Source organism: Oreochromis niloticus, linkage group LG5 (genome assembly GCF_001858045.2).
Source record: "Oreochromis niloticus isolate F11D_XX linkage group LG5, O_niloticus_UMD_NMBU, whole genome shotgun sequence".
Lineage (NCBI taxonomy): Eukaryota > Metazoa > Chordata > Actinopteri > Cichliformes > Cichlidae > Oreochromis > Oreochromis niloticus.
In genome coordinates this window covers 11,665,308-11,687,655 of record NC_031970.2, presented here as the reverse complement: position 1 = coordinate 11,687,655, position 22,348 = coordinate 11,665,308, and the positions used below count along the sequence as shown (strand labels likewise).

General features: G+C 38.5%; 4 protein-coding genes across 5 annotated transcripts in view; 3 read left to right on the top strand and 1 right to left on the bottom strand.

Moving 5' to 3' along the window:
• rnf207a (ring finger protein 207a) overlaps positions 1 to 17,441 on the bottom strand; it is a 31,602-nt gene extending 14,161 nt beyond the window's left edge. Inside the window, exons 1-12 of the mRNA XM_025907144.1 lie at positions 17,307 to 17,441; positions 12,941 to 13,131; positions 7,845 to 7,977; positions 7,113 to 7,257; positions 6,675 to 6,756; positions 6,469 to 6,544; positions 5,426 to 5,551; positions 4,664 to 4,710; positions 3,342 to 3,414; positions 1,994 to 2,062; positions 1,602 to 1,670; positions 571 to 677 (exon numbers count right to left, since the gene is read on the bottom strand). Coding sequence (XP_025762929.1) covers positions 571 to 677; positions 1,602 to 1,670; positions 1,994 to 2,062; positions 3,342 to 3,414; positions 4,664 to 4,710; positions 5,426 to 5,551; positions 6,469 to 6,544; positions 6,675 to 6,756; positions 7,113 to 7,257; positions 7,845 to 7,977; positions 12,941 to 13,131; positions 17,307 to 17,432 — 1,244 coding nt within the window. The 5' untranslated portion in view covers positions 17,433 to 17,441. The remainder of the gene's footprint in view (positions 1 to 570; positions 678 to 1,601; positions 1,671 to 1,993; positions 2,063 to 3,341; positions 3,415 to 4,663; positions 4,711 to 5,425; positions 5,552 to 6,468; positions 6,545 to 6,674; positions 6,757 to 7,112; positions 7,258 to 7,844; positions 7,978 to 12,940; positions 13,132 to 17,306) is intronic.
• Positions 8,924 to 11,204, top strand: zpr1 (ZPR1 zinc finger). Its single transcript, XM_005469646.4, has one exon. The coding sequence runs from the start codon at positions 9,093 to 9,095 to the stop codon at positions 10,452 to 10,454; it is 1,362 nt and encodes a 453-aa protein (XP_005469703.1). The 5' UTR covers positions 8,924 to 9,092; the 3' UTR covers positions 10,455 to 11,204.
• rpl22 (ribosomal protein L22) lies at positions 17,392 to 20,656 on the top strand. The gene is made up of 4 exons (XM_025907145.1): positions 17,392 to 17,442; positions 17,855 to 17,962; positions 18,242 to 18,366; positions 20,472 to 20,656. The coding sequence occupies exons 1-4, from the start codon at positions 17,431 to 17,433 to the stop codon at positions 20,611 to 20,613; spliced, it is 387 nt and encodes a 128-aa protein (XP_025762930.1). The 5' UTR covers positions 17,392 to 17,430; the 3' UTR covers positions 20,614 to 20,656.
• Positions 20,657 to 21,218: 562 nt separating this feature from the next.
• chd5 (chromodomain helicase DNA binding protein 5) overlaps positions 21,219 to 22,348 on the top strand; it is a 37,631-nt gene continuing 36,501 nt past the window's right edge. Inside the window, exon 1 of one of the 2 annotated variants that reach the window (XM_019359104.2) lies at positions 21,219 to 21,940. In XM_019359104.2, the coding sequence (XP_019214649.1) occupies positions 21,874 to 21,940 (67 nt within the window). In that variant the 5' untranslated portion in view covers positions 21,219 to 21,873. The remainder of the gene's footprint in view (positions 21,941 to 22,348) is intronic. The other variant, XM_013272859.3, reaches the window with a different exon arrangement.

Sequence of the window (22,348 nt, the reverse complement as noted above, 5' to 3'; positions counted from 1 at the left end):
GATTGATTGATTGATTGATGTGTCATATTTACTGTTGACTTAATATGATTACAAAATGAAACAAATCTGTTTTGTAAAAAAAAACAAACCCTCTTCTGATAATGTAAAGCTTGAGGAAAAAAAGAGAAAAAAATCACTGTGCAGGAACTGTGAGCACGTGCAACCACTCACGCATCCTTCTCCTGAATGTTATCTGACCACGGCAGGACCAGACCTTTTTAATACAGGACGAAGGGCCTCCTGTCCAGCCTCCACACGACAAGGTGAGTTACATAAATATATCAGCGTACAGAGCTTACAGACAGATGAAATAACTGCCATACTGGCAGTCAGCATGGCGCCTCCTTTTGTCTCACTGCAGTCCATGTGCACTTGCAAAACATTTGGGGATTTTGAGTTTGGATGCTTCACAAGTGTGAAATTTTCTGCCCAGACTTTTGTTTTCTTGGAAGAATACAAAAGATGCCGTGGAAATATTCAGTTGGTGAAAGCACAATGTAAAAATAAAACTCACAGGAAGGGATCAGTTAGTGATTACATTTAAAGTGGTTCTAAGCCAAATGATCTTACCGTATTGCAGCACTTGTGGAACCAGTGACAGAAGGAGGGCAGCGTGGTCCTATCTGCAGCAGAGGCTCTAGACAGCGAGCAAACTCACTTCTGTACTCTGTGTTGATCTAATAGGGAGCAGAGATAAAGTCACTCAGCCTTATTCGGGTTAAAAAAAGAAAAAAGTACTTTAAGATTATACAACTTATTTGAAAATGCATCTGTTGATAATACAATCATAACACCCATGTCTCCATCATAGATTTTTTTTTATAAGAGATATATTTGTTAGCATGTTGCTTTACATATTGAGATTACAGATATAGAGACACAAATGGCAGAAGCACTGCGGATATATTTTCTCGTAGACACACCTCCTGCTGTCTGCTTTGCTGATTGGATTTATGAGATTAAAAGTTATGTGAATCTTCACCAAACCAGGAAATGTCTTTTGAGTTCACGAATCTACATACTGAAGCTCTCCAGTTGCCTTGAGATGATTAAATGCCTCACACTAGATGTGTTACATATTTCTTTTTGCTTTCCTAGATTATAATCTATCTGTTTAACCGAGTGGCTTTTAATGATAAGTTTTAATAGCTCTTCCTGTATGAGTGATATTTGTTGCTGTCTGCAGCATTTATGTTATGTATTTCCACATATAACACAAAAACATCTTAGCCTTGCTTGCTGGAGTGTACTTACTTAGTCCTTTGCTATGCTTAGTCTTGCTGAAAAGATTCTGGGTAATTTGTTAGCCCATGTTTTGTTCTGATTCATTTATCGTGTGTCCTCTGTGCTTCTGTCATTTTGTCAGCTATTTCTCTTCCTTATTTAATCTGTTGCATTAAGCTATCAGAGATCCGCAGACAAACTGTGTTCTGTCAGTTATTAATAAACAAATATAGTGCACGTTAAAAGGCCAAAAACTTTTTTAAAAGAAAAAGTAGTTCTGACTAAAAAAGAATAACAGATTAAACAACTAAAGGCTCCAGTGGATCGCTTTCTCAGTGTAACCCCTTCTATGTCTGAATGATGCTGTTCCTACTCACTTTGCTGCTCTGCACTGGTTTCAGTCGATGAGGGAGCTTTACAATCCTCTTCAGCCTCTCCATGAGTTGCTGTGTACGCAAGAACATCCAGGTGTGATTCAGTGACCTGTTTCACCTCCCCAAGACACTGTGGACCTCATCTATTTAAAAGCCTATTCAGTGCAGCTAATACGGCAACTTTTCTCTTGCCAAGAAAACTTCCCCAGAAAGAACAGAGCCCTTTGTGTACGCAGCAGACGGGGCAATCTTCTGTTATTAATTCATGCTTCTTCTTCCATACTCACTCATTCACTGTTACTTTCGTACGTCTTTTACTGAAAAAATACTAAAATACTGTCAAAATTATGGACATGGATCACAGTTTCTGTTCACCCAGTTTTTCATATACTTACATAGCCCATATCCAAAAACTCAAACTTGTTAGCTGAGCTGAGGAAGGCTGAACAGGTGACAAGGTGGACCTTTAAGGATGAAAAGTTAAAGATTAGAGTAAAAACAACAGATGCAGTAGAAGAAATTCACAAATGTATGCAGATCTATATAATACAAATCTACTGAAATAACCTATTAGCTGTTTTTTACTGTTGCTTTCACTGGCTGCTTGATTTGTTTTTGAAACATAAACCGTTTTGTTAAGTTAAAAAAAAGAATGTGTAATGGGGTGAAATTCTTACCCAGAATGTTTAAAAAGAAAAAAAACCGGAGCCTTAACAGTCAAAGAAATTTCCCATTTAAATACAGTTAAACACAAGTAGTTCCTTGTTGTAAAAAATAGTGATGTATTGTTTACTTTATAATCTTTATCGTATGCTATCAGCTGTTTTGTTACCACCGTACTGTTTTTATTTCTTTATTATTGTTTTCCTTTTAGTTTTGTAATGTAATATCTATAAACAGATTCTATTTGGTTGGTTTTCACAATATGTGACACAACGTCAGCTTTTACAGCTTTTACCGTCGTTTTTGCACCACAAATTGGAGTGCTGCTGTATTTAACATTTTAACCACTAAATGTACTATGAAGATGAAATAATAAATAATAATCATCACAACTTTCGTGAATTAATGATTTAAAAAATAATGTATTACTCTATAAAAGTTTACATTACATTAATGTTAATATTTTTTGTGCAGATGCAGCCTTGATAGTATTAAACTGTATTTATAAAGGAAGGTGGTTTTTTTTTTTACAAGGTTTCTTGTAGTTAATTTGTTAGATTGTATCCAGTGCCTTTAAAATGTGACAAGTGTTAATATGTGACCAGGTGGGAGTGATACTCTTCACACAATTGCCACGACCCAGTGCATGATGGGATTGACACTGAAGGGGCATCTTGTGTATTCTCTCAGAAACCTGCAACTTTGATAAAACCTCAGCATTTGATGTCCTTGTAATGCGAAATGACTGTTTTAGCTTTTGATTCATTTGTAACCACAGCTCAACACTGGCTAACTGAATATGTCATAGTTAAATCAAAACAGATCATAATAAGTTGATTTATTATTAAAATTATATGCAGACAGATTTTTATACTTTATTCACTGCATTATTGCAGTACAATCAGGTAATTCAAGTACTTTTTGCTGATATTTCGCCTTTTTACTCATTCTTTTACTAGTTCTGTTAATTGAGTATTTTTATGTTGTTCTGTGTGTACTCTTAATTTTTTAAGGATCCGAGTATCTTCTTTTGATAGTTGTGGAGAAACAGAAACATTTGTCTACTTTACAGCACTTAACCTGGAGGGTAGGTAGGAGTGCAGTAAGGTGTGACAGTTGCTCCTTTAGTGCTTTCTCCTTTTCTTCATGTTGGCTGCAAACACACAAATGCACAAATATGTAAGACTACACCTTCACATTCACACTTGCCACAACACACAGAGGAATCAGCTCAGGAGGTGCAACCGCAAACAACATACTCCATATTTCCAGGAGCTAATCTATCTGTCTTCTCTTGTAACAAACACACAGGCACAGATGCCGGCTCAGATACACAAAGCCTGACATAAATAGCCTTTAACGCCCTTCCGGGAAGGCAGCCGCTGGCTGGCTTCCAGGCAAGAGGGAGACAGAAAGAGATGGAGGACACCGGCCACAAAAAATCTCATTAAAGATCTCCACAGAGTGCAACTCCATACACTCACCCACTCAAATACATAAAATTGTTCCCATTCAATCATGCACACGTACACATGGAGTGCTTGGAGAGGCGAGCAAAAGTGCTTGCAACGTTTTCCAGACAAAATAAAAACCTGGATAAACACAAATTTAAGTTTGAGAGTTTATCATCAGTTGGTGATAAGCCATTAGTCTTTCATAAATTTTACCTGATGTGCAGTTAATTGAACCAACGTACTAATTAGCTGCAACAGTGGCATTTAATCAAAGTTTACTGATTCTGATAGAAATCTATTTGTAATTATTTTCGTGGCATAGAGTCAATGTTAAATAGTTTGAGAAACAAAAGTTCTGCACAAGCAAGCAGCTAAAAAGTAAATAGCAGAGTGGGAAAGAAAAGATAATATTCTCAAGACAGTGTATTATATATTTTCACTTGACCCATCAGTCGTCATGAATATGTTCTGATTTAATGCAAAATGTAGAAAATCTACAGACAGCTTCTAGGCTCTCCCGGAGCAGCTGCTTTTGTTGATATTATAGACTTCAGTAAGTCTGTGATTTACATATCATATATTTGTTTACCAACACTTTTCAGTTGGCCTTATTTTCATTGAATGGATGCAGACACAAGCTGCAAACATTGACTTAAAAACTATAATCCTACTGAAGTGGTTTAAATTCAGCTCCATGCTTTGTTGAAATGAAAATCATCCAAGAAAAGGTGTTCGGTGCGGACAGAGATTATTCCAGAGCAAACAGGGCACTGCTATTTATCACTCTGAGCACAATGCAGCATGATACAATGGAAAAAGGTATCAAGTCATACAGTGACAGCGGAATAATGGCATTCGGCTTCGTAAATATTATGACACAAACTGTGTGGAACAATGAAAGTGCATTTTCATGTAAGAACGGTAACTCTTTATAAATTTGTTTTTTACCTCTGAGCTGCTTTTAGCAGGATCTTCTTCCTCTCTTCTAGTTTTTCCTGTCAGATCAGAAAAGAGAAAACAGACTCTTTTATTCACCACAAAATAGCCTTGAGGTCTCTAACACTAATTTTCAACATTTCTGTTCTGTTTGATTGTGCATTTTGCAAATAAAATTCACTCTTCTCTCACAATTAGGTTAACAGAGACATCCAGTGGCCAAGCAGTGCTAATGGTGCCAGAATGTGCTGTGAAGAAGATGATTGGGGCAGATGGTTAAATCTAAATAAAACTATCTGACAGCCATTCAGTTAGTCCAGATTAGTCCACTTCTCTGCAACTAATTTAATCTAAGCAGACCTGACACATTAAATCCTGGTAACCCAATGGATCATGTGAACATAATAAAAACATTTGGTATTAGAGATGATCTCTGCATTCACTTTAAACCCAAAAATATTTCTATAGACAGAAGTTTAGAGACAGTTGGATTTTTTTCCAGTAAACAATTTTAAGATTCAAAGAAGAGGACAGGGCAATAATCCTTTTTCTTAAGCTAAGGGATCATTTTAACACTTTACACCTCACCACACCTGTCATCACAGCGCCTGTTGTGGTTACCGTGTTTAAACATTCTGATGCGTCATCATCAGAGCTAGACTGAAACACTGTCAACACATTCAAATAAATATTTGTGTAAGCAGTTTTCTTTTCCTACAGTTGGCTGGGGAGGATAAACAACAGCAGCTGAATAAAATCGGATCAATATGTGACCTGCAAACTGTTGAACAGACTGCAGATTGCGTTCTCTTCTTCCTCCACGTTCAGACACACTTCTCCTAGCATAGCTCTCAGCAGAAGGATCGCCTCTCCAGTTGAAGTTTGCAGTTCCTTTACCACCTACAGAGGGAAGAGAGCGCTTGGTGATAATCGTGAACTTTTTAACAACTTAATTAATGGGAATCATCTTTCATTTCAGGGAATGCAAGATAGTTCACTTGATTGTAGCACTTGATTGTACAGATATGCTTAATAAAGTCCTTGAGATTTGGACTGGCTTAGTGTAGCTGTTTTTTTAATGCCCAGTTCCAGGTAAAGCACACAAAACACAACAACCGCCCTTATTTCTGAAATATGTCCCCAAGCACCTTCAAGCCTGAGGACATGGTTTCCCAGCCAGGCTGGGGATCAGACCTGAGGCAAGAGGAGTTGGGAGTTTAAGTATCTTCGGGTTGTGTTAATATGTGAAGGAAGAATAGAGCAGCAGACTGATAAGACCTCTACTCAGAGTAGAGCCTCTGCTCCTCCTGATCCAATGGTGGTTTTGATATCTGACTAGGATGGATCTGATCTTATGAACCAGAACATAAGAGATGATGTCTCTCAGATGTCTTGATGAAAACATCTCTGTACAGTCTTAGTTATGATGGTGGAGGGGTGTTACAGGGGAGATAGAGGTCTGAGGAACTATGCTTGAAGTGCTTGTCCCGTAATCTGGAACAGGATAAGTGGCAAAAAATGGATGGACATACTGGAAATACTTTATTACTTGAAAATGTCACATATATGACTCTACAGTTCTATAGACTCTATGGTCTGGGTATGCAAGCTTTTCTTGGTAAGCCCAAAAAATGGGCAGTCAAATTGAAGCAAAAATAAAAAATTTATTTTAACGAGCTAAACAAATTTTGGGAACACCTGCACTACATCTCACATTATTATCAACACTTCAGAGTACCTGAATTATTCATAATGCTTTTTTTTTTTTTTGCCTTGAGTGTCATGAATATGTAGATGAACAAACAGGACTCTCTCACCAGCACAGCCTGGTCCAACATCTCACACCCCTGCACGTAAGCAGTTTCAATATCAATGCAGTGACTCCGACTCTCCCTGGGGAAAAACAAAAACACACCTGAATTAGCATGGAGAAGAGAAGAGAAGAGAAGAGAAGAGAAGAGAAGAGAAGAGAAGAGAAGAGAAGTTCTGACAGTCATAAATTTTATGCAGCGGGTTCACTCACACTTGCATGTCCCTGAAGCATTTGATGCAAAGCATAGACTTATTCTCTGTAGAGAATAGGATGTAAGGTTCCTCGTGGAGAGCTGCGGAGACACAGATGCCTTTTAACTTCAGCTCACAGGAGTGCCAGAGTTAAAGTACTGCTATTCTGTTATTCTAGTGGGCCGTATGTAACAAGTAAGGTTCATAATACAGACACAGGTTGCTGATTAAATTTAAAGACCACACTCATACCGACTGGGGTGTTAACACCACTCCTTTTTATGCTGCTTTTAAAAATTACCCACCACTGCGTGTGAGAGTATGATTAACATGTAGCCAGGAAAATTCAGCCGTAGCACTGGAATAACTACACTTCTTATGAACATGTTTCTACACAGGTGTAATTGAGCCCCGTAGGTGAGTAATTCTTTTGGAGTAAATTACAGGTGGCACTCACAGCATTTCCTGTGTTTGGCTTTGGTGCGTTTGGCCAAGGACACAATCTCATGGTGGGAAAACATTCTGGCCTTGTGTGTCAGCTCCCTGCAGGCGGCGCACAATGGCTGGCTGCAAGTGTTACAGTAGTACATCACCCCTGTGTCCTGTATAAATAGGAATATTTAAAAATGTTTTAAAAGATTTATGAATATGTTTAATATTATATTTTTCACTGTTGTACTCAGTGGTCATTTACACTTTAATTTAGAGAACATATATTATAGGAAGAATGTTAGCAGCATTATAATTGCATATGAAACATCAAAAAATTAAAATTGAAAAGCTGAAGTAAAAAATAAGGATTTCTACAAACACTCCTGCAGAAATTAACTGTTCAGCCCCTTTAAAAGCTGCATCTCTGTTAACCTTTGGTTTCTCCTATGCACTTATAAAGTCCAAGTAATAGGTCGCCTGTCTCCTAATATGTGGCTATGAAATAAGCATGCCATTAAAAGGGACTGTTTTGGATCCTGGTAAAGCTGGCTGGGTTAAGCATGTGAACCGTATGTTTTAAGGCTATTTACGCCTGGGTTTAAGTGAGCTTTGAGGCCATTTGCTACATGCCTTTCTCCTGGATTTCCTGTTATAATAAAGGCTAAAGAATGGAAAACCTTTAAGAGAATGCAGGTAATTTTCTGGTTATCCATGGGCTCATTTAACATGAATTAATGTTGGTCTGTTAGATCAGTACCTTTTTGTTGCTTTCCTGGTCACAATTGGCACACTGCACTGTCTCCTCAGCATCTGCATTGTTGTCAACAAGAAACTTCAGAAGACGGTCCTCTGGTGGGAGGCTATTATTCCCTTTTACTATAGATGGGTATCTGTGGCAAAGACAAACAGCTTAAAAAATCTGTTAAGAGGAATCATGAAAGTTATCTACAAACAGTATTCTGTGAATTTTCAAGTTCACTCCTGCCAGGAATCACTAATACAATAACAACACGGTAATATGCAGCTCTTTTTAAACTATACTCTCTGCAGTCCAGAGTTGTCATCCACTCATAACATATAGAGCATTCTAAAAAAAAATGCAATAAAAAAGGGCCTGACTGTCAGTCTATATCAGACAGGTTCATCAGTTTGTAAATGGTGACAGTGTTTTTACAGGAGGCTGTGATTCAACACATAGTAATTTAAAATCTGTGTAACCTGCAAAAGATCCATTCCCTTTTGCACAAAATCTCCTAAATCAAACATGTGGAGCTACCAACTGTGGTGACCCCTTGTGAATAATGGAGCATCTAAAAGTAGCTTTTAATGTGATGCAGCACAGAGTAAACACACCCCTGTCCCAGTGTTTTGTAAAACACGGGGGGGGGGGGGCTTTTTTCAAAGCACTAACATTTTCTCTCTTTCTCCCCCCAAAATTGAACATTTACTTTACTAAGCAATGCATTTTTTTTTCCAGAAATGGAATTAGTAGCAAAAACAACCAAAGATGCAATTTAAAAACAAAAAACAAACTTAAGAAAGTGAAGAAACATGATAGATAGATAGATAGTTAGATAGATAGATAGATAGATAGATAGATAGATAGATAGATAGATAGATAGATAGATAGATATTTTATCTATAGATAGATATTTCCAGTGATCTGCAAAAATATAACAAAATCACATATAAGACAGAATTTTTTTTTTTTTTTAAAGAAAGAAAGAAAATTGCAAAACGAGCTTGTCCCCAAGAAGAATAAAAACCTTTCAAATATTTTGGTGCAGTATTACAGCAACCCTGAGGGGGCAGCACTGGGGACCTAAACACTGCCGCCGTCAGCGTCGAAGAAGAGAAAGCGGAAGACTTCTGTCAAATAAACGTGCGCTGTAGCGGAGGTTTGGTGGTGTGTTGTCTGGAAATTTCTAGCAAGAGCTATCTGTGTAGAGAAAGCGACAGCGTGTGTAACCTTGTCTACAAAGCGACGTTATAGTCAGCGTTAAACATGTCTGTTATTTCAGAGGAACATGTTCGAGGTGGCAGCGTTTTCAAGGATATTAGCGCAGACGACGACGACTGGCAGCCCACTGAGATTGAGAGCCTGTGTATGAACTGCTACAAGAACGGTACAACACGTTTGCTTCTGACCAAAATCCCTTTCTTTAAAGAAATAATTCTGAGCTCCTTCAGCTGCGCCAACTGTGGCTGGACAAACACTGAAATCCAGTCTGCGGGTCGGATTCAAGAGCAAGGCGTGTGTTACACGCTGAAAGTCAAAACAAAAGAGGACCTAAACCGGGAGGTTGTAAAAGCAGACAGCGCGACCACAAGGATCCCCGAGCTGGATTTTGAAATCCCTGCCTTCACTCAGAAAGGCTCTCTGTCTACCATTGAGGGTCTTTTAGACAGAGCAGTCGCAGGGTTGGAGCAAGACCAGGCTGTGAGGCGAGCCACAGATCCTGAGGTGGCTGGGAAGATAGAAGAATTCATCCAGAAGCTCAGGGAGCTAAAAGAGGTTGAAAAGGAGTTCACGCTAGTGATTGAGGATCCATCTGGGAACAGTTTTGTGGAAAATCCTGTTGCACCGCAAAAAGATGAGGCTCTCACAGTAACCTTCTTTAAGCGGACAGTCCAGCAGGATATACAGCTGGGAATAAAGGCAGATGACGACCTGGATGAGGAACCAGAGGGCAACGACCTGGAGACGATGAGAAATGAAGTTCTGACATTCAACACTAACTGTCCCGAGTGCAACGCACCAGCCTCCACCAACATGAAACTGGTCCAGATCCCCCACTTCAAGGAGGTAATCATCATGGCCACTAACTGTGACAGCTGTGGCCATCGGACCAATGAGGTGAAATCGGGTGGAGCGACAGAGGCACTTGGCACCAAGATCACCCTGCACATCACTGATCCTTCAGACATGACCCGAGATTTGCTGAAATCAGAGACGTGTGCCGTCATCATCCCAGAGCTGGAGTTCGAGCTGGGGATGGCAGCCCTGGGTGGGAAGTTCACAACTCTTGAGGGCCTGCTGAAAGACATCAAAGACCTGACCGTCTCCAAAAACCCCTTCATCTGTGGGGACAGCAGCACTGCAGATCGGGTACAGAAGCTGCGTGAGTTTGGAGAGAAAATAGACAAGGTCATTGTAGGAGAACTCGATGTCCATGTCATCCTTGATGACCCTGCAGGGAACAGCTATTTACAGAATGTCTACGCTCCGGAGCCAGATCCTGAGATGACTGTTGAGAAGTACACCCGCTCGTATCAACAGAATGAAGAGCTGGGACTGAATGACATGAAGACTGAGAATTATGAAGAGAAAAATAATGTGCCAGCAGTACCTGGAGGGACTGAATGAGTTTATCTGTGCTAATTAATGTCCAAAAAGAAATCCCAGTATAATTAAGTTGCTCCATATTTTCGGCCACTTGGACACATTTTAAGTTAAACACTGGGTGAATACTCCCTTTCATTGGTATGTTGATCAATGAGAAGAATTCCAAGTTTTCTAAATGTACTTTAAAAATAAAAGGCATATAATAAGTTGTATAATAACACATTAAAATGCTGTTGTTAATCGTACATCCTTGATGACTTACTGCATTCTTGTGAAATCCCTGAAGATGGCACTGCATTTACTCAGATTAAAGTGATGCTTTTCTTTTAGTGGACCACATTCTGTGTGACAAATGTATTTATTTTGACACCTGTAAGCGTGCCATCATCCAAATACTGGTATTTAATTGGCAGTTTGACTCTGAACGATGAATTTTACTTTTTGTCATTGCCTTCATCCTGAAATACAAATTCTCACTTCACTCATTTTTCAGTAGTGTTCTCAATTTGTTGTACCTTGAACACAGCATTTTAACCTTATTTGTTTACAGATTATCAATATTTATTTTTTTTTACAGTGTAAAATATCCTATTAGCCCAGTGTTAACTGACATGGAATAAACTGCAGCAAATTTCTAATTTCAAAGGTTAGAATTGGAGTGTTTGTGTTTGATTAAAAAATCAATTTGAACTGAAGAGCGATTCGTTGTCTATCAACCAATTAAATTACCTTACATCTAATTAATACTGAATAAAATGACCACTTATCAAGGATGGTAAGAAAGTGTCTTATTTTCCTACACCTGTTTTAAGCCTACTTGTAGACCCCAAAACTTGTTACAGTGTGTGTTTGTTTTTTTAATTGTTTAAATAAAGTGTTTTTAGAACCCTCTAAACCAGTTTCCTACACTTGATTCAACCCAGTCCTGTATTTAAAGAAATAAATACAGGACTGGGTTGAATCAAGTGTAAGAAACTGGTTTAGAGGGTTCTAAAAACTGTACATGAAGACTCAAACCCAAATGCTGTACAACCACACATAACCAGTTTTTGTTACATTACCACATCTGCACAGGCCTGTTTGACTTAAATATTGTTCTTTTTGCCTAATTTTTATTCAATTGCAGTGGTGCAATTGGTCCTCCACTATGAACGTTTAACCTAATTTTCATAGCAACAGGGATCCATTGTGTTCTACTAATAGAGTTGTGAGTTCCGAGATTATGTAGTTCTTGAGTGAGCAGCTGTTAGCTGATGGAAATAGCTGCCAGACAGTGGGCCCCTGTATCCTGAGCTCAGACAGCAGAGCAAAGTGGCTCTGTGCCCACTGAGTTATTACTGTAAAAAAAAAAAATAACAGATCCAATATGCATATTATATGTAAAACCACAGTGTTGGTATTACTTTGACTTTTACTGTTGACTGTATAATCTGATGCACCTCATGACAGTTAAACTAGCTCTGAGGCAGTTAGATGTGGGGTTCCACAGTCATAGATTTTTCAAGGGAATTGTATTTTAATAAATTCACATATCTCATTTGCAGTGTAATATGGGTATGTGTAAAGAATCAATATAAATTCAAATATAAACCCAGAGGAATTTGATATACAATGTTTTTGTTTTTAAAGCAGTTCCGGGTTTGAAACTACAAGAAAGCAGAAAGCATCTCAGAATAATTAAAATACTCTCAAATTCATCACCACTATATCTGATTCAGATAAGACAAAGCCTTATGCGTTCTGACACAGTAGAATGAGACTGATGTAATCACTGTCCATTAGAGGACCTTTTTTATGGACCCCTGCTTTGATGAGGGAAAGTTAATACTGCAGATCTGAAGGTGACTGTGAACCACGGGTCATTCCTTAATAAGATATTAAATGGACTGCTATCATGTGACTTCTTTTGATTGTCCTAAGCTGTTAGCACTGCTGCCAAATACCGGTGTGCTTTGTTTGCTTTGTGACATGGCTTCATGGAACTTGCAGCCCCTTTGCGTATTGGGGCCAAGGGCTAAATAAGAGACTGGGTTGACCCTGCAGCTGCTTCAGCCACTCAGTTCTGCCCTACCCACACCGGGCCAGCAGTGGGTCATAGCAGCACCCTAAAAAACAAAACAGTGAGACTTGATGTTCTTCAGTCTCCTGCACAAACCCAAACAATCTATTTTTTAATTTACATGGAACCAATCCTGTTGAGCAGCGCTGCCCAAAATCCTTGAGGTGTTTTCAAGAAGTAAAGTTATATTTTATTATAAGAATCCAGCTTTATCATATTTTGACAGTTTTACTCAACCTTCTAATACAAATTATAAGTAATGTTGCTGTAAATTGTGTAAGGTTGTAATTCAAAATGAGAGTGTCTTTAAGCCACCAAAACCACAAGTCATTCACTTTGGTGTGATGTGGAGGCTCAGGTCTCCTAAGCACATACTAAAACACCATGTTTGACTTATACTTTCATAGTCTAATTTGACCATGATGAACTTCAAAGTGCCCTCTCTTACCCACAGAGGGGGCAGCTGAGGCGATTGTCAATAGTCCGACCTCTCAAGCAGCGGCCACAAAAGATGTGGTAGCAGTCCAATAAACATGGGGAATGGTACTGCTCATGGCACAGGTGACACACCAAGGGATGAACATTAGCACAATCCACTTTACACAGACTGCCCAAGTTGTTGAAGATTCCTCCTGCCATCTGGGAACAGAGTACATGAATAACAACAGTCCTTTAGTTTGTTCTTGGAACAGCCTTTTTTTTAAAACTACAAAATCACATTACTCTAAAAAGCTTTCGATTGTGCTGTGATACTGAATTACACCCCAAAGACCAGCCCAAGTGTGATAATGAAACACTTTGATCATGAATAATTAAACAAGGACAACATTTATCGCTTACCTTGTCAGACAAGTAATACCAGCCTGTAAATTCGGTGACTATGCACAATCCACAGATCATAAATATATAACATAAAAATAGGATGTCATCACTAACATTATATCCACTATCAAACTAAACTTACTGTAAATGTAGCAGGCCGGTCTGTGGAAAGCACAGAGTGGCTCTGTCTTACCTTTTAGTGGTGCTATCAGCTACCCACAGCAGGAATGACAGCAATGCAGAAACTCTTCAATAGTAGGGCGATGGGCTCTGTCTGCCAGGCAGCTGACAGCACACACACACCTCATGCCAACCCCACGTGTTGCCAAAGTGCAAAAGGGAAATTTAATATTGCCATCCCACACAGACTGTAACAACAGTTGTCCTATTTCTAATGTCCTCCTGCTCAATCCCACATGTTCATCTGGAATATGTACATATATTTATACAACCTACTCGTTCACATGTAATCTGTAGACTCAAGTAAAGTGAATTATTCCAAGGCCACATGTTTACATATATACATATATATGTATATATATACATATATATATATATATATATATATATATATATATATACACACATATACAGGGAGTGCAGAATTATTAGGCAAGTTGTATTTTTGAGGAATAATTTTATTATTGAACAACAACCATGTTCTCAATGAACCCAAAAAACTCATTAATATCAAAGCTGAATGTTTTTGGAAGTAGTTTTTAGTTTGTTTTTAGTTTTAGCTATTTTAGGGGGATATCTGTGTGTGCAGGTGACTATTACTGTGCATAATTATTAGGCAACTTAACAAAAAACAAATATATACCCATTTCAATTATTTATTTTTACCAGTGAAACCAATATAACATTTCCACATTCACAATTATACATTTCTGACATTCAAAAACAAAACAAAAACAAATCAGCGACCAATATAGCCACCTTTCTTTGCAAGGACACTCAAAAGCCTGCCATCCATGGATTCTGTCAGTGTTTTGATCTGTTCACCATCAACATTGCGTGCAGCAGCAACCACAGCCTCCCAGACACTGTTCAGAGAGGTGTACTGTTTTCCCTCCTTGTAAATCTCACATTTGATGATGGACCACAGGTTCTCAATGGGGTTCAGATCAGGTGAACAAGGAGGCCATGTCATTAGTTTTTCTTCTTTTATACCCTTTCTTGCCAGCCACGCTGTGGAGTACTTGGACGCGTGTGATGGAGCATTGTCCTGCATGAAAATCATGTTTTTCTTGAAGGATGCAGACTTCTTCCTGTACCACTGCTTGAAGAAGGTGTCTTCCAGAAACTGGCAGTAGGACTGGGAGTTGAGCTTGACTCCATCCTCAACCCGAAAAGGCCCCACAAGCTCATCTTTGATGATACCAGCCCAAACCAGTACTCCACCTCCACCTTGCTGGCGTCTGAGTCGGACTGGAGCTCTCTGCCCTTTACCAATCCAGCCACGGGCCCATCCATCTGGCCCATCAAGACTCACTCTCATTTCATCAGTCCATAAAACCTTAGAAAAATCAGTCTTGAGATATTTCTTGGCCCAGTCTTGACGTTTCAGCTTGTGTGTCTTGTTCAGTGGTGGTCGTCTTTCAGCCTTTCTTACCTTGGCCATGTCTCTGAGTATTGCACACCTTGTGCTTTTGGGCACTCCAGTGATGTTGCAGCTCTGAAATATGGCCAAACTGGTGGCAAGTGGCATCTTGGCAGCTGCACGCTTGACTTTTCTCAGTTCATGGGCAGTTATTTTGCGCCTTGGTTTTTCCACACGCTTCTTGCGACCCTGTTGACTATTTTGAATGAAACGCTTGATTGTTCGATGATCACGCTTCAGAAGCTTTGCAATTTTAAGACTGCTGCATCCCTCTGCAAGATATCTCACTATTTTTGACTTTTCTGAGCCTGTCAAGTCCTTCTTTTGACCCATTTTGCCAAAGGAAAGGAAGTTGCCTAATAACTATGCACACCTGATATAGGGTGTTGATGTCATTAGACCACACCCCTTCTCATTTCAGAGATGCACATCACCTAATATGCTTAATTGGTAGTAGGCTTTCGAGCCTATACAGCTTGGAGTAAGACAACATGCATGAAGAGGATGATGTGGACAAAATACTCATTTGCCTAATAATTCTGCACTCCCTGTATATATATATATATATATATATATATATATATATACATATACATATATATATATATGTATGTATATACATATATATATACATATATATATATGTATGTATATACATATATATATACATACATATATATATATATATATATGTATGTATATACATATATATATACATATATATATATGTATGTATGTATTGGAAGAATGGGCCAAAAACAGACCCGAGCAATGCTTGAGACTAGTTTCTCCATACAGATAGTAGGTATTAAATACATTTCAGTAAGCATGTTCAGTACTTTTCCCTGTGTCATTTCTCATTATTACACATGACTTAATTTATAGACATGTATGTTTTGATTTTTTTTGCAGGTGTGGATTGGATGGGTTGTTACTGACATCTGGCAAGAATTTCATGCCAATAGCACCTTTAGAAATATGTGTTGCATGTTCAATACTTACTTTACCCACTGTATATAGTCTAAAAATAACTGTTTAGACATGAGAATATTGCACATTAGCGCTAATCGTATTGTTTACATCCTCCAAAACTGTTATATATGTTATATATATATATGTTTTTAAATAATGTTTGCATATGTAGGTATGTGTATGTATACACATATACATCAGTCTGTTTATCTGTGCTTTTAATTTTACACAGCATCTGAGGGAGTATAGCTATAATTTCATTATCCTTCCCTAATGACAGTGAACTACAGGAAAAACTGTAATATATTGTAATGCCATCTAACAAAATTAATTTTTTCCTCAAGTGGACCACATTCTGTGTGACAAATTTATCTATTTTGATACCTAGAAGCATGTCATCATCCAAATACTGTTATCTTAACTGAGTTTGGCTCTGCTCTTTGATTTGGCAGCCAAATCAAATGAATCTTGAAGTTTGTGGTTGCCTTCAAACTTAAATACAAATTCTCAGTTCTATCGGTAGTTTATTTTTTTGGTAATACTGTTAGTTTATTGCACTGTACCTTGAATACAGTCTTTTAAACTTTTTTGTTGCCAAAATATTATTATTGTTATTATTTTTATTTGTTTTCTTTTGCAGTGAAATATATCCTATAAATAACTTATTTTATTGGTTCAAAATGTAATGTATGTACACACACACACACATACGCATGTCAGTCTGTCTTTTATATAAATTTTATGCAGCATATGACAGAGTATAATGACAAAAACACAGAAAAAATTGTAATATGTAATCACAATAATTGTAATGTCTTCTACCACCTTTGAAGGTATATTGATAACCTGCATAACACTATTACATTACTATTACTATTTATAATATAATAATAATAATGGTAGAATATCTTTTATTATTTTCTTTTATAATTCATTATGCTAGTTAGGTTATTACATATGTGTTTGATGTTATTCAACTTTTCTAAAAAAATGTATCTTTCCCTTTTAAAACCTATAATACTTAACTACGCACCTAACAGGAAGCTGTGTAGCTAAGTGCTAGGGTAGCGTCTCGCAGCCATCTTGAAATGCACTTTTCTGGGCAGCTATTTTAAAAAAAAATATCAAAATTAAAACATTTTTAAAAATAAATATAGTATTATTATTTTTTACTTGGCCCAACATCAAGGTTTTAAAACCCCCATTAAATCTACAAGTTATACTTTATATTAAACATTTTAGCCACGTTTCTGCTGATCCAGGAATTTTATAGTTGTAAGTGCAATAATCTCTCTATGTCTGGTTCCACTCCAGCTGACAAACTACTGATTCGCGTCTTTGTTCGCGTCTGAACAACTTTGTTCGCGTCTGAACAAAGTTAACATTTAGTGCAAGTGGCATAAACAATTTCTCGTACCTTCTTTTTTCTATGTAGTGCGACATAATCGAGTCTAGAAAAGTCGATGCGATCGATTTTGCGGCCGGCTCTTATATTTCCCGTGCAGCCTTTGCTCCTTCCCTTTTCGCTGAATTTGTCAGCCATGGCTCCGATTGTGAGTAGTAACACGACCAAATAAAAGTGCACACAGGCCACTTATTTTAGCTTGTCTTTCCATTTATAGACGTGTATATACGTGTGCACAGTAATATAGAAGAAACGAGTGTTCACGCGCGATTTTGTTTGCCTTTTTTAACGTTTCGTCTCAAACCACGTTTTGCTAACTGTTAGCGTAAGCTAGCAGCGATCGACGTGAGGGTTAACAGGGTGCATGTAAACAGTTGTTCGTGGTTTTTGCAACATTCTTTTACGATATTTACTTAAAATGCTAGTATAAAATGTCTGGAACACATTGAACACGCTGTGACTAACCGCTAATAAAGATATCTGAACACTATTGCTGCTTCCTTACGCTTCGCTTTGGGGTTTTTCCGAGTTTAAGCAACTTTCTCCATTTGTGTTAGAAGAGGCAGGTGGTTAAGAAGCCGGGTGGGAAGAAGAAGAAGCAGATCCTGAAGTTCACCCTGGACTGCACCCACCCTGTTGAGGATGGCATCATGGATGCTGCCAACTTCGTGAGTAGATCACCTCTGACAGAAATGACATCTTGTCTGGTAATCAGTGCAGCAGCTGTCAGACACAAATGCTCTGTGTCAGACACTACTGTCAAATAAGGGGCATCAATCAAAGCCCTGTATTAAGGTTCCAGTCAGTTGATATTAAAAGAAAAGAGAGAGGGAAAAAAAGACGGATGTCAGTCATATGTTCATAAGAAACTGATCTGTACGTTCATAAAGAGGCCTTCATTTCTGGTGCTTGCTGTGTGTGACTTGCTGTGTCCTCTGCACATGCAGGAGCAGTTCCTGCAGGAGCGCATCAAGGTGAACGGCAAAGCTGGAAATCTTGGTGGTGGTGTGGTGTCCATTGAGAGGAGCAAGAGTAAAATTGCTGTGAACTCTGAAGTTCCCTTCTCAAAGAGGTAAATAAAAGAAAAACAGTGCAACTATGTCATATTGTATTATTTGACTGGTCATAGTCATTTGCCATTATACCAGCAACCCTCAGTAAATGCTTTGCACAGTGCTTGCTACAAGGCCTAAAAAGACAAATGTTAAGTTTAAAGAAAATCTCTGTTGTTTGTGTGGAATAGAGAAGTATGCAGAATCCTGTTGAATATAATTTTGAGGGAAATGAAACGCATTTGACATTTCAGCCACAGTAATATTGTAATAGACTTAATGAGCAAACATGAGAAGACTCCAAACAAATATGGCTGTGTTTGGTTGTCACTTACACAGTGGTTGCAAAATTTTACTGATACTCAGCCTGAATGTGTCTTCTGACTGATCATGCTGTCTTTGTGGTTTCCCACTTATTTGAGAGCTTGTGATCTGATGTTTTTTCCAGTTGCAGCGCAAGTACATTTATCCAGTATTACATGAGCTGGTTTCACACAAGTGTGGCAATAAATACTCTGGACAGATACACCACTAGAGAGTATCTACCTTATGTGAGAAGCCAAGAAATCTCATAAAAATGCTTAAAAAACAAAAGATTTTTAGGGATCAGATAAGTTCATCATTGCTTGCCACATCGTGCAACAAGGTCCTGCTGCATCCTAATATGGGCATAACATCAAGTTTGATGTGTGTAGACATAACAATAAAAACTGACTGAATTGTAGGCTATGACACACAACTATGGTCTCTTCCTATGGTGTGTCATCTTAATGTGTACTCATGCTGCCCCAACTGCACAGTATTTTCTTCTATGCTTGAATTCATTACCTTTTTCACAAATTTTACTGCCACCTTTTTCTTTTGTGTGTGAAATTGTCATTGATCAGTGCCTAATTTCGTGTTGCATTCCTGTTGGTTGATTTAACAAAAAAAGAGGTAGGTTGTAGCATAAATTTTGTAAGGTCAGTACACACTAAGGTGTCGTTGTGTGTCAGGTACAGAAAGCAAAGTAGAATATTTATTTTTTGACCATAATGTGTACATTCTGTGTCTACAGTACCTACAGTACTAAGAAAATACAAATACCGTGTATTTAGAATGTTGGTATTGAAAGGTACCATAAGTATCGATTCTGGTGACATGTGCCTACTGTGGAGGTCTCGTCCTCTGGCAGTCAGTTCTGAAGAAACATGCCTGCTGCTTAAAGGTTCTTCTGTGAACACATGAAACAGTCTAAACACAATGAGTTTCAGAATTATTGTATTAATTGTGGATTTGTCTGAAGTTTTGTGAATATTTTAAAAAACCAAAACTAATATCTAAAAGTGAGATCTATTTGAATTTCGATTCAGATTTATTTATATAGCGCCAAATTACAACAACAGTTGCCTCAAGCACCTTCGAAACACAGATGTTATTGTGAAGTGTAGTGCTTAATGTAACTGATTAGAGTGGCACAGCCAAAATGGTTATCTTGTTATCTCGTTATATATATTTATTAGGCTGTAGCCACCACTTAATAATGATTCTAATGTTCTATTTGGACAATAAACAGTATTAACTATATAATAACCTAGATATAATAATGGTATATGTATTATACATCTGATCATTAAAGTACTTGAACTCCTTTTTAAAATTGGCTGTAGCAAAGTTGCAAAACATACATATGCCCAGCTAATCCACATGTTTTAAATGTTGGGTTATGTGGGCCTGTGTGCATTTCTGGAACTTTCCCTAACAACCTTTATGTCCACTTCATACTGTAATTGTTCAGTAAATTTTAAACACCACCACCAGAGGGGGACTGTGGCACTCTCAGTCTTAAATGAAGCATTTGATATAACCAGTGGAGATCTCCTAGGTTAGAGCTGATGCTAAAGCAAATTCATTTTGTGATCCCCACTTTTCTGCTGGTCACGTTTATGGCAAAAACCACACAGAGCTGTTTTTTGTGCATCTGGGCTACTGAGAGTTTTAACTGTTGTACGTCGTGTTTAACGATTTCTACACCTTAATATAAATCTAGAAAAACAGCAGGATTTTGCTGCTTTTCGGTACATAAATTGTGAAATTTAAGGGCAGATTGACTCACACTCTTTCTGCTCTCTGCTTCCATTTTCAGGTACTTGAAGTATCTTACCAAGAAGTATCTGAAAAAGAACAACCTCAGGGACTGGCTGCGGGTGGTAGCTAACACCAAGGAGAGCTATGAGCTGCGCTACTTCCAGATCAACCAGGATGAGGAGGAAGAGGACGAAGATTAAACCTTACGCCACTCTTAATAAAATACTTCGAGAGAAAACCCTTGATGGTCTTGTGTTTTATTTGGAAACATTTGGTTTGATTATGTTATCTGGATCCCACACAGACGATAAAAACAGAGATATGAACATGTGACTGTACACTCTGATTTCATTTAGCGTTTTTCAAAAATAATCCTCGATATTTAGATGCATGATGACAACTTTAATTGCATATAAATCTGTAATTTTTAGATTTAGGAATGTTTTCTGGTTCTTTATTCTGATGTGGGATGGTGTTTTTTTTTTTTGTCATCTGGTTATAAAAAGGTTTATTTGCATTGTGTGATTGCCCCCCATCCCCCCCTAAAGTCCTGCAGCATGTGGGATGAGCTGGGACTCTCAGCCTTTCATTTGTATATTTTGATAAAAGATAAAGTGACGCTGAAGCTGATACTTCCTCTGCTCAGCTCTCTGTGGGGCATCCTGTGATACAGCTGTGGTAACCTTGACAACAGTTAGACCACTGGCAGTCAGGACTCCTCACAGCTTGCAGTCATCAGCCTGCACTTGTGTGTGTTTTGTCAGGACAGTGTGGACGCTTGCAAGATGAAATCGAGTCAGGTGGTTGTTAGTTGGGGGTTTTATGCCTTAATTGACGTCTAAATCAACCAAAGCGTCCGTATACACAAACGGTTTGGCTTCAAAATAGAAAGCAGTGCTGTGTTTCCACCTGCAGACACACTTTGAAGTGGAGCTTGTGAGTGAATAGAGCAGCAGCTGTGCGAGAAAGTGGGAGAAGTTTCTGTCTCAATTCTCCGGACTTCCAAAAGGAAATGGACAGGCGCGGGGAGTGCATCCGTCTATTAGCAGCACACGGCGCACGATGTGCATTTTTTTGCACGCTACTAGTTGAAGTGGTAACTAGGAGAGTATGACTAACTAGTTGTGGGTGAAATTATGGGATGCATCGTCATGGCAACAGACCAGACGTCACAATCTGGGCATGTGTGTTCCATTTTTGTCTTTCTTATTTTTCAGACTGGAAGACCTGGATAGAGATCATTGGAAAATATATATATTTTTTAAAAAATTATTTTTTTTATTTTACTCTTGGAGAGAAAGCCCCATGTTCGTTGCACAGAAATAAAAAAAAAATCTTACATTTTTCACAGCGACGAATACTATTCTTTTTGGGTGAAGAAAGAGACTGTGCTGCGGCGTCTGGAGGGTTAACTTTCAGTATTCCCAGCCTAAAAGGGGTTTGGGGGCTATGAGATAAAGATGCCGGGGTCGCTGAGCAATGAAGACGAGGGACAAGACGACATGGATTTTGAAGACGATATACCAGGTGAGGGAAAGGGGAGAGGCGGGGTGTCCTTCAGATAATTTTGCGCCGCTACGCCTTGAATGCGGGGAAAAGGGCTTGTCCTGCGTTCCTGAGACCGGAGAGGAGGGGTGGGGTGCAATAAGCAGAGTCATGCTATTATTTTTTTGGACGACCTACAGTCTTAAAGGTGGCAAAGGGTTGTAGGTTTTTTTTTTAATCTCTCCCCCCACAGCTGTCCTCACATTCATCCTGATTTGGGGGCACGATGGAAACGCTGCTGCATGGTTTCTGTGGGCTGCCTTTTCTTTCACAGGCTGCATGCGTGTACAAGTGAATGGCTTTGAGTCCAAACACAAGTTTTGTTCAGAGAGCTGTTAAAAAAAACCCGTACTTTGCTCGTTTCCGTGTCAGTGTGTGCATTGGCGATTT